Here is a 12,135-nt window from a genome sequence, read left to right as displayed (position 1 = left end):
CACTAACTCATCTTGTCTTTTAGTATTTAAAGAGCTCTTGAAGGTCATTACAGTTCCCCAAAAGCTCTCATAAGCCAATTGAAAAAAAGAAAGGACAAGATGGGTTTGTGCAATTATTAAAACATGGCTGTGCTGATATAATTTCCCTAACCTTGTACAGTTCTCTTTGCTCTGTTTCCCCTTTTTTGCACAGCATGAGAACAAAGAGTATGGAACTCAAAACAAGAAAAGGTGAAAAGACCCACAAATCCTCTTTGTTTTAATGATCTCAAGATTCATATTTTTTTTGAATGATAAATCGTGCTCTCGCATTCTGTACACTTTTCAACAGATCTCAAGCTTTCCTGCCAGCCAAAAAAATATACAGAAAGAGCCGAATTTGGCGGAAAAAAAACATGATTCAGACGTATATCTTGGATTTACAGAGTGGGCCGCGGAGCTAGGATGATATGACTAGTTCTGCCCATGCCAAGGGAGACTCCTTCAGATCAACAGCTGTTGATGTGTCAATTCCTTTCTCCAGCATGGAGCCTAGTGACTCCATGGAAGGCCGCTTGGATAGGTCGAGTTGGAAACAGTTGTTCACCACCTCGCATATTACTCTAAGGTCATCATACTTGAAATATTTCAATTCAGGGTCAACCAGATAGGACAGCATTTCTGGCAACTCCAGATACTCCTTTGCCTGCAAGACAAAAGAAACTTAGTTTAATTGGAACTTACACATCAAATGTGTATCCAAAGTCATATGTTGTTTATTAGAGGTACTCAGATGAAAGAAGGAAAAACAAATTGATAGTAGATTAACAACAAGATTGATGGTTATTCTAGTTGATTCAGGGTTACTAGGCTTAGTTAGTTCTTCATAGATCCAGATGTTGCAACCTTTCGAGACATTCATTAGAGACCAAATTGTAGATGCAATTAGCTCTCCGATTCACCTTGTTAAAGTATAAAAGATTAAATAATGCCATCTCCAACAGCTTAAGCTTTTGGAGCAATTGGTTGTTTTCACACTCCTATCTGCTGTAACATAAATAGGAAATAGAATGAAAACTGCATAGCTACTTTGTTTTCTCATGGAATTTTAGAATAAATTCCGCTGCACAGCTATTATGTTTTCTGATGTAACTTTAGACTAAATTCCTTAAATAAGGAATAAGGTTCTGATTAGAAAATAATGCTTACCTTTATGGAGAGTTTCCAAGAAAGAATGAGAAATCATTTTGTTTCTTTCATAATGATTCAAAGGCCTTTTATATGAGGTTGGGTTTGGATACAAATGTGTATCCAAACAGTTGAGAACACCCAGTGCCCTAGTAATGCATATTACTAAAAGATAACATTCCTGATTTGTGAAATTGTTCTTACGAATTCATACAATTTGTTACCCCTCTCCCAGTCCTTAATGCTAATAGGACAAACTATTTAGTAGTGAAAAATCAACTTGGGATCAAATCTTTCAACCGAAGACACATATCTACATATGCCCATGCAAAAGAAAATGGGGAAAAAGAGAAAATAATAGCACACAGAAATTGGTTACTTAGTTCTTACCCAATTCACCAAGCATCCTCTATCTTTGCAATATGGGGGCCTCCCACTGATTATTTCCAGTAAGAGTACTCCAAAAGCAAATTTGTTCCCTTGGACATCCACATTGCGTCTCTCTAGAGAATCCAGAAAACCACGAATAGCAACTGCATTGTTCATAAAACTGGGGTTCTTTTCTGATTTTGCAAGTACTGTTTTCCATCTTTCAAAATCGACCAGCTGCACAAATGGAGATGGAAATAATATTTCGAAAGGGATATATCTCTATAATGCCATATGAGATTGCATACTAGAATCATAGTATTGAATTTCGGCCGAAATCAAAACATTTCGACCGAAATTTTCTGATTTTGGTAAAGGCTGACACAAAATTTACCTCAAATTGCCACCGAAATTTTATGATTTCCACTGAAATGTTAAAAATTTCGGTGGAAATTTTATAGGTGGAAATTTTATAAAAAAATGAAATTTTATTATTTTTACATGATTTCGGCCAAAATTTCCACCGGTGGCCGAAACCAACACCGAAACCGACATAAACATTGACTAGAATTAGAACCAGTTGAATTGCAGTTAAGCCGATGAAATAATCTTAAGGTAACATCATGTGTGGAAACTGGAAACAGTAACAGAAAGTATTTCTGAAATCTGGACTTTCAAATCCTTTAGCTGCAATCTATATCTTAAATCCACGAATGGATTATATTGTAAGGACTAAAAACACTCTTTACATACTTAAAAGATGGTGGCTGTTAGGCTCTTTCCTAACAGCTACTTCCTGTGCCTCACATGTGTGATGTGGATGTGATCAGGTCCATTGATCTTACCGGCGAGCACAAGTACAGCTCATTGCCATTGACCCACACAATTCTGGCCAATTTTCATTGACCGCACCTTGATCGGATGATCTGATCCCTTTAATTCATCAGGACCCGTCTATGGTTCAGCCAATAAAAGCTAAACTGTCGATTTTTGTAGGTCTTAAGCTGAAGGATGGGATGTAAGCTTGGACTGGGACCACAACCAAGATCATGATACTCTATAAGATCAAGCGTCTCAATTATACATACATGTACGCATGCGGGACCCAAAGGTTGATAGTTATGATTAATCCCAACACACACAAAAGAACGAAAAAAGAAAAGAAAAAACGAACTATAGATGAGATTGGTTCAGCATACCTTGGGAGAAAAATCTTCCGTAAGATATATAGTACTTGAATTCAACTCAGACAGTGTGAATGGGGGATGAAGCTCAGTGTGCAGATACTTTAAGCCACGAGCGATTCCAATAATTATTTTCATGCGCCTGATCCAGGATAACTGACCTCCTTCACCATCTTTTTTATGAAATAACACAATAAAATAGGATTAGAAATAGAAATAATGAATACCTATAACTAGGATTACACAATAAAAATCCACTTACAATGAAGGTGCTCATAAAGTGTCCCATTTGATGCATATTCAAAGACCAGCATCCTTGAAAATGGGATGCTCTCTTTGCAATAACCAATTAACTTTCCTGTATTCTCATGATTTAATCTTGCCAAATCTGCCACCTGATGCAAGGAATTATGCAAAGAATCTTAAATTGCTCTCTTTCCCAAGTCAAATGTTTTATTTCCCCTTTCTCTTTCGACATCAATTAAACTATAGAGTTCATATAGTTGAAGAAAATTTAATAATTTACAATTTTCAGAAACTTGTTGATGACTCAGAACTAGGCAGAGCTGTCCAGGTCCCACCTCCAACCTATGCACAAATGCCGTTCTTGAGAATTTCTTGGCAGGGGAATATCTCGGGATATATTGATTTTTTTTCGGGTTTATATCGGGAAAAATGATAAAATAAAATTATTTAAAATATAGAAATTAAGAAAAAATAAAAAATAGAGAAGTGATATATCCGCCCCTTTTCATTACTTGGGACACCCAAATCAGTGTGTGTGGCAATCTGGCCCGTTGAACACTACCCCATGATGTCAGTCTGGTCCTCTGCCAGTCATAGATACACTAGATTTGGGTGTCCCAAGTGAAGAAAAGGGGCAGATAAATCACTTCCCAAAAAATATTGTAAAAATATCATAATATTATCACGATAAATGAAAATATCGCTATATATATTTTTAAAATTCTCAGGATTATTTTGGGATTTTATCATTTTATCAAAATATCTCGATAAAATCGCTATATTTTTAAAATATTGGAGATATTTGTGACATAGCCTCCAACTCCAAACAAAGACTTTATATCAAAATCAATGACTTTAAAAACTGATGAGGTTTCCATTTTCTCGGTTGAGACAGGGTAGGGAATTAAACCACCAATTGCAAATCAGGTCAAAGTATTAGAAGCTTGACCCTTTGTAGCAAAAGGAATGCAAGTCCAGGTGCACCACCACACCCTAAAAGCAGTTATTTACACACATAGAAAAAAAAAAAACCCTTCATCATAGGAGGTCCATTTTAAAGCAATGTGGCTCTTCCAAAGCGAGAAACCAACTACAATTTGGGGTTTGTGTGTCTACACTTGACATTTCCCTAGCAACAATTATGGTTATAGAAATATTATTCACACTAATGTTTCTTAGGGTATTCTAATGGAGGTCGAATTATATGGTATTAAATTCGAGAAAATATATTATCATGTTAGTACAATTCTACAATTTCTCAATTTCATTAAAACAATATTTCAATGTTAAAATTTCCTTAATTTAGCATTTAGAAATTAAACTTGACTTTAGGTTTCAGGTTTACATCTTCGAAATTTTCCTTCTGGATTTCAAGTTCGTTAAACTAGGTAAAATGCTTTTATTCATAACCATAGAACATTTTGCAACCGCGGGGATGAGGAGTACCCACCATTGAAACATTGCCACAGTAACACTTCATGTCTCCATCACTATACTGTTAAGGCCCCCAACTAAAGTAACTAGTAAACGCAATGTAAACTAGTTACTATGATCAGAGCACCATTTACTAATGGAAACAAGGGTCGTTGTCAACTTATCACGATAAATTCATTTGAATGCAATAAAAGATAAAAATTTTTTTGAATGGTAGTGCAATAAAAGATAATATTAGCTATTCAATTGATCATTGATAAAATCAAAATAAATTGAACTTATAACTGATATTTCTCACTAAGGTTTGAATTACCTCATTCTGAAAATAAAGCTCAAGATAGCCTGTCCAGTGTTCCTCCAAGATGCATAGAGATATCACAGCAATTTCACGACCATCTTTCATAGTGCCTTTATAGACTAGACTGTCCGGAGAAGTGCCAATAATGTTGCTGAAATCTTCACAGGTTACTTCAAGATCCTGTCGACTTATCCTCAACACATCCTTCAACAACTCAGCATCTACTTCACAAAATATCACTAAATCAGAAGTATGATTCCTCTACTAAGAAAAACATACGGAGAAAGTACAAGAATTATGTTTCCTCTTTAACAATACTGTAGAGAGTAGTATAAGAAGCACCACAGCAAGACTATAATCTATGTCGAAAAATTTCTCAGATAATTTCAAACTACCGCGTTTTTTATCACGACATTTTGATAAAACGACAAAATCCCAAAATAATCCTGAGAATTTAAAAATAAAGCGATATTTTCATTTTTTTTCCATAAAATATCTTGATAATATCATGATATTATCCCAATATTTATATGATATTTTTATCTTATATTTTTTCTTAAATTTTATATATTTATATATTTTTTAAATAATTTTATTTTAATCGTTTTCCCGATATTGACCCGAAAATATAAAAAAAAATTAATATATCCCAAAATTTTCCCTTGGTGAGAAATTTCCGAGAACGATATTTGTGACAGAGACTGTAATTAAATAAAACAACTTTAGAACAAGAGAGATAGAAAACAACCAAGTCAACAAACTAACCTACAGATATTGCAATGTGGTCCTTCCCATTAGCTGTTTTCTTCGAAGGGATTATGAGTTGAGATTTTGCCTTGCATCTTTTAACAGCAGCGAAAATAGCAAGTAGTAAAAGGAAACCAACGACTATCCCTGTCGTGATTTCCAAAGCTAGAAGCCATGTAGGTCTTGATGACCCCAGGTGTGAATGTACATCTTTGGTATGGCTATACTCTTGGGTAGGTGCTTGATGACTTTTCACAGGTGAAGCCCCACCTACAGAAAACAAAGTGATTCCTGATGAGATTTTGCCTTTATAATCATTTACGAGAGACCATTCAAAAACAAAAAAAAACATTTACGAGAGAAGCAAAAAAAGTGACATTCAATATGGCCAAATAAAAGTGATAAACTTATCAAGAGGCAACCAGGATTTTGATCCATAATAATGAATATGCTTACTTCTAGTGTCATAGTTAAAATATCCAATGTTTAAAAATAAGACCAAGTACCAACAGTCTCTAGCAGCCCATTAGACCCATTAGACTCAATCGAGACTTTTAACTCAGTAGTCTAATAACCTGAGGCTAAGATGAACTCCATTGGAAACCTAAAAATTTCTAGTTTTGTCTCAAACAAGTTTTTGTGATACTGTTGATTTCTGGGGCTTCCATTTGGCGAAGTCACACATAACAAATTTCTATTGTAAGAAAATGTATTAGCAACTAAAAAACTCAAGTTTTGTCACAGTTAAGTTGTTGTGATACTGTTGATTTCTGGGGCTTCCATTTGGCGAAGTAACACATAACTAATTTCTATTGTAAGAAAATGTACTAGCCTGTATCATACACCTTACTGGAATAATATTCATTTTACATTTATTCACCGGAACTGGTAGAGATCTGACAAAACCTGGTTTACCCACCAAGGGAGAGCAATAAAATGTCTTCATTTCTATCATGGTTTTAAATTTCTACCGAAACCGACACAAACCAACCAAGATGCTTCTGTTTCCATCTCCACTGAATGCATACCGAAACCAAAACCGTCTCTCTCTCTCTCTCTCTCTCTCTCTCTCTCTCTCTCTCTCTCTCTCTCTCTCTCCACACACACACATACATATGGGATTTGCTAGCGTCCATCGCAAAAGGCATTTCACGGATGGTCTGTTGCATCTGACAGCAGCCAGACAGGCTCACTTTTCAGCACATTTTGTCTTCATTCATGAGGTGGCTGCTGTCAGATGCAACAGACCATCCGTGAAATGCCTTTTGTGATGGATGCTAGCAAATCCACCCCCCCCCAAAAAAAAAAAAAAAAAAAAACACACACACACACACACATACACACTACATTAATTCAGTCAAAACTTGAAAACATGTCCGTTTTGGTTGCAATTTTCTGTAAAAATCCTGTAAAATATGGAAAAGTATAGAAACATATGCAAATAGAAATTTAAGATGGAGTGAACTCACCCCATCTTTTATTATTTAACCAGCTGTCAAAGGTTATTAGTTATTACAATTCACAAAAATCTCTCAGAAGCCAATTAAAGAAGAAAAGATAAGGAGAGTTCGCCCCATTATCAACACATGGTAATGCCAATATTAGTAGCCTGAATAATATTATAACTAGCTTTTTTTATTTTAGTTAAAAAATTAAAAAATCATTAAACTTTTAGAAAAAAGGAATGAAATCAAGGAATGAGAAGATTTAGCACAATCCAGTTATACATGAATTTTGTTGTATTTTCTCACTTTATTTTCCTTTTCCTTTTTTCTCACCCCTATTCATCAGCTCTAGGCTGCCTCCATGGAGGGCCTGATTGCTTATCAGGTCCTCACCGAAACTTTTCTTTTTTCTTTTTCCTTGTCTAATTTTCTTGCTTTCTAAAGTGTAGTGAAGCTCTATAGAATTTTTGCTAGGAATTCTCTATTTCCCAAGTGTAGCAGAAGCACGGTAGTCACATACAACCAATCAGCGGTGGGATAATAGAAAATTTGATCACCAATTTATTCTACCAACTTTACAACAAACAATACCAAAATATCACTAATGTGCTACATCACTTGGACAAAGCACAAAGCATCAGACATGGGACCAAAACCTAAAATTTTGACAATCCCAGAAAGATGAATTGCAAGGATATGAATATCATCCCACACAATGCATATTCAGCAAGTATTGGTTTTCACACTTGATATACAAAAACACCATGCAACTCACTTGTATTGATTGTATAATGTTTTTTCACATGGTCCATATGGGCTACTTACATGCAACATATGAGTGGCATATAAATTGTCAAAATTTCAGGTATCATTGTTTCAATTTTCTTTTCATACATTTTGCTAGATCAAAGCAATAAAGAATACATAATACTTGGGTTCATTTTGAAACAAGTTTCATCAAAATTGCTAAATTCATTAACGATTAAATTTGCTTAGTTACTCAGTTTCAGTGCCATAAGCAAGATGTAGTTATATCCAAGGCTTTAAATTTCGGTTTCGGTGTCGGTTTTAGCCACCACCGAAACCGAAATATTTCGGTTTCAGCCGAAATCATGTAAAAATATGATAATATTTCTTTCTTTTTTTTAATTTCAACCGAAATGTGTAAAATTTTGGTGTAAATTTCAGCGATTTCGGTGAAAATTTCGGCTATTTCGGTAGAAATTTCACAAATTTTGGTGCAAATTAAAACATTTCGGTGGACATTTTTAAAATTTCGGTGGACAAATTTGTAAAAAAGGGCTAAAAACGAAATTCCAACCGACTTTTCGGGGACATTTCAGCAAAATTTTGAAAATTCGGTGAAATTTTGCCGAAATCTTGTAAAGAAACAAAACTTCATGTAAATTTAGTTTCGGCAGTGGCCGAAACCAAAATATTTCGGTCATTTCGTTTCGTTTTGGCCGAAATTTAAAACCATGGCTATATGATATCTAGCCTTGTAAAGTAAACTGTGACTTGTCATTGTTTTCCTCTGAAAACTTATAAATATTGGTATTGAGCATTCTATGATTAGCTTCCTATTCTTAGTCAGTTCTTAAGGTTTTACTTCTTTTAGTTTATTTCTTAATTCTTAGTTATTAAAGGCAATTTATAACATAATTGTTGGTTACAGTTGCATTAAACTTACACACACACACACACACACAGAGAGAGAGAGAGAGTAGCAGCATAACAAATATTATTATATTTCATATGCCATATGATGCAATATGTACTCAAATCAGAAAACAAGTTGAGACACAATATTATTATCAATTTTTCAAATATCTTAATGTCCATAATATGCATAGAAGTAGTATAAGTGCCTTTATAAAAATATCAGGAATAAGAGAAGCAGAAAACATGTCCTGATGTATAGAACTAAGACAAACAAAAAAAATAATCCGATAGAAATTCAGTTTTTCTTCTTTCTCTCAATTGAAATGCCTATTGTCCAACACATGAGCCTAAAGAGGGAAAATTTGAAAGAAATAAGAGTTAATAGGAGACCCACCACATTGCTTAGCAGTACGCTGCATGTTAGAATCACTGTCTTTGAAGCAATTTCCTCGAAAGCTTGATCTGCACACGAAAGTATAAGAAGCTAGCTGGAACAAGAGCATTTCTACCATTCCACATAAAAAAAAAAACAACAACAAGAGCATTTCTATGGGGATTACGAAAACATCAGATCGGTACCTTGGAAGATATTTCAGGCATTGGGGTATCTTTCCAACAAAGAAGTTGTATGAGAAATCTGCAATTTTTAATTGAGGTGATCGACAGAAGCCCGTGGCATTTTGGAGAGGAACATACCTGAAACAGCAATTAGCCATTAAGAAATCCATAAAAAATCTTTGAAAAAAAAAACTTCTTTGACAGCATTTGAAATATGTTGAACTACTTGACTATTACCAAATAAACCAAGTGATTTTCTCGATCAAATACAACCATATTGCACAAGCGCAAGTACTACACTCCTTTTTTTATCTCTTCATTTTCAATTTTATTGCCGAAGTAAAAAAAGGTTACAAGAACATACGCAGGCCAGTTACCACCAAAAAATAAAGGAATATGGAGACATAATTCATGCCTACTATACACTCTCTAGTTAGTTAGAGAGTTCACTATCTTATTGGCTCGTGCAATATAAGTTTGAAAGATACTTCATTATCATCGGCTAAGTCCCATCTCTCATCTATGGAAAAACTAAGCTGGACGGATGGACCTGAACTTCTTTTCAATGACCAGCAATAAACATTTATAGAATCCATTTTCTTTTTTAACTCTCTCTGGAATCTTTGTTACCTAAATGCCATGGAATCCTAACTTTAACAGCCTGCCTTGACCCTACCCACTGAAAGCTGATGGAGCTCAGGTTGCCTGTCAAGCTCCCATCAAAGTTTCACTTGATAGAATCAACCAAGGGTTCCTTTTCACATTACAGCTATCACTTCTCAGATTTCATTTCATCACTTTCAACAATAGCCAAGGTCTTGTATTAATGTTCTCAATATTCATTTTTCAACATCACTCATAGGATAGGAGTCCCTTGTCCACTAACTTTGACAACAATGTCAGTTTGGCTCTAAATATTCTATCAATTATTTTATTTTCTTTTTCTTTTTTATGTTTTTAATGGTTCCATCACTTATTTTCTAATATATCTGGTTAGGTGAGTTTTCAGGATGTCATGCCTTTTTGAACTTATATCTTCTAGTCAACCACCGGGGTGTATGGAATATCAATCTCAAAGAAACCTAAACAAAGAGAAATTGATAACCTATCTTTCTTTCCTTCTTGGTCGATTTTTCCTATCAAGAACCCGATAGAAGGACTTGGACCCCCAATCCAAAAGAACAATTTTTGTTTAGATCCCTTTTTAGCTATGCGGTGGAAATGGAAACTCCTCATCACATTGGACTAATATTCTTAGTTTAGTCTCAAGAAAAGACAAATTCGTCTTGCAAGTAGATGCACCCTTTGCAAAAGTGAGGAGGGATTCTTAAATCATCTAATGATTCCATTTACTTTGCAATTTGGTTTTTCATTGGTGAGCTGGGATCGAACTTGAGACCTCAAGGTTGAGAAACAAAGCCTGAAACTTTGAGCTACGGGCGCAAACCCTCTAAATTTGCAAATTTTGGGAGGACTTCTATCCCAATTAGACATTGACTTGAGTTTTTCGAAATTTTATCAATCTGTAATTTTTGGATAGGAACCCATCCCCTTTCGGTTCACATGGAAAGGCACTATGGATGCTCGCCCCATATGTTTTGTTATGGCATATTATGAATGAGCACAATAACTGGATAACCCTTCCGGTATAAGTAATCAAACTCAACTTTATGGGATCATTACAAATCACCTTGAGGAGGTCCTCAAATGTTTTTCTAGGCATTGTGGTGTAATGAGTACTAATGAAGCAGAAGCTAGATCCTTATGATCTGGATTGGAGATCTTTGAGGTATGTTTTCTCGGTATGTGTATGATTGACAGTGACTCCAGTAATGAGATATTAAGGTGACTCCAGTAATGTGATTTCTTGGGCAAAAGGACTCTCAGAAGGTCCATGGCGACTAGCTCTGTTCATTCTTGAGATGGTCAATCATTGTACTATGATCAAGCCTTGATTAAACCACCATTTATAAATGGCAAATGAAGATGCGAACATTCTGGCTAGATAAGGCACTGATAAAGATGTTTTAGTCATTAGTAATCGACTCCTTATGGGTTAATATTTCCTTTTCCTTTTTTTGTATTTTATGTATGTCACACCTTGGCATCCCTTTGTAATTTTTTATGTTTTAGTCATTAGTAATCGATTCCTATTGGTTAATATATTTTCTTTTTTATATTGTATGAATGTAAGGACACCTTTTCATCGCTTTGTAAAAAAAAAATTTAATTAAGAAAGCAAATTATCTTCTTAAAAAAAAAAAAAAAAAATCTGTCTAAAATAAGCAAGCTCTAACACCAAAGGCTCGCTCTCCCAACATCTGAGGTGCCACACCCTCTAATCCCATGTGAGGTAGATGAAGAATTGATCAATGAACTCTACTACCCTTCTATACCTTTGCTGGAATTGAATCACTGACACCTTTTTTCAAGTGAAACTTGAAAAAGGTATGAATAGAATCACCCTTTGATGACTGATACCATAACAACACCCCTATCTACCTTATTCTTCGGAACATTTTTTATACTTTCATAATAACATTATCATATATTCTATGTTGCATGGATTCTTAGGAATATAAACCTCTAACCTCCCTAATAATAACACCAGATATAGTTTATTCTATCCTCTTCGAGACCTGTCCCAAACCATAATTTCCAAAGTACTTTAACCCTTACAATCCCAAATAACTACGACCACCTTTCTAAACCATCCAATATAGGCTCATGTAAACCCTATAAAGAGCTTCATTTTCAGTCACAAATCCAACAAAAACCTCAGTTGTCCCTAAAATCTACCCTATGACTAATACCCATCCTAAATTCAATTACATCCTAAAAAAGTTTTCTTTTTTTAATATAAACAGCCTACCCTCTTCGGACTTCAATTCCCAAAAAGCCATATTTTTTCATAATGATTTCTATCCACAATGCTTCCGTTTCTTCTGCGAAATCTCACACTGTCTCCGTGATGGAGCACCAATTTTGGTGGAGAGTTCCTTGAAAAGCAGCCCATGCTGCTAAT

General features: G+C 34.9%; 1 protein-coding gene across 2 annotated transcripts in view; it reads right to left on the bottom strand.

Moving 5' to 3' along the window:
• Positions 1-232: 232 nt before the first annotated feature.
• LOC143857272 (putative LRR receptor-like serine/threonine-protein kinase At1g63430) overlaps positions 233-12,135 on the bottom strand; it is a 15,675-nt gene continuing 3,772 nt past the window's right edge. Inside the window, exons 6-13 of one of the 2 annotated variants that reach the window (XM_077367691.1) lie at positions 9,132-9,248; positions 8,947-9,014; positions 5,464-5,715; positions 4,714-4,922; positions 2,983-3,115; positions 2,736-2,893; positions 1,558-1,773; positions 233-685 (exon numbers count right to left, since the gene is read on the bottom strand). In XM_077367691.1, the coding sequence (XP_077223806.1) occupies positions 440-685; positions 1,558-1,773; positions 2,736-2,893; positions 2,983-3,115; positions 4,714-4,922; positions 5,464-5,715; positions 8,947-9,014; positions 9,132-9,248 (1,399 nt within the window). In that variant the 3' untranslated portion in view covers positions 233-439. The remainder of the gene's footprint in view (positions 686-1,557; positions 1,774-2,735; positions 2,894-2,982; positions 3,116-4,713; positions 4,923-5,463; positions 5,716-8,946; positions 9,015-9,131; positions 9,249-12,135) is intronic. The other variant, XM_077367692.1, reaches the window with a different exon arrangement.

This window comes from Tasmannia lanceolata, unplaced genomic scaffold (assembly GCF_043159265.1).
Source record: "Tasmannia lanceolata isolate RefF3 unplaced genomic scaffold, GAP_Taslan_0.1 ptg000024l, whole genome shotgun sequence".
Taxonomy (NCBI): Eukaryota; Viridiplantae; Streptophyta; class Magnoliopsida; order Canellales; family Winteraceae; genus Tasmannia; species Tasmannia lanceolata.
This window is presented reverse-complemented; position numbering and strand designations above follow the sequence as displayed.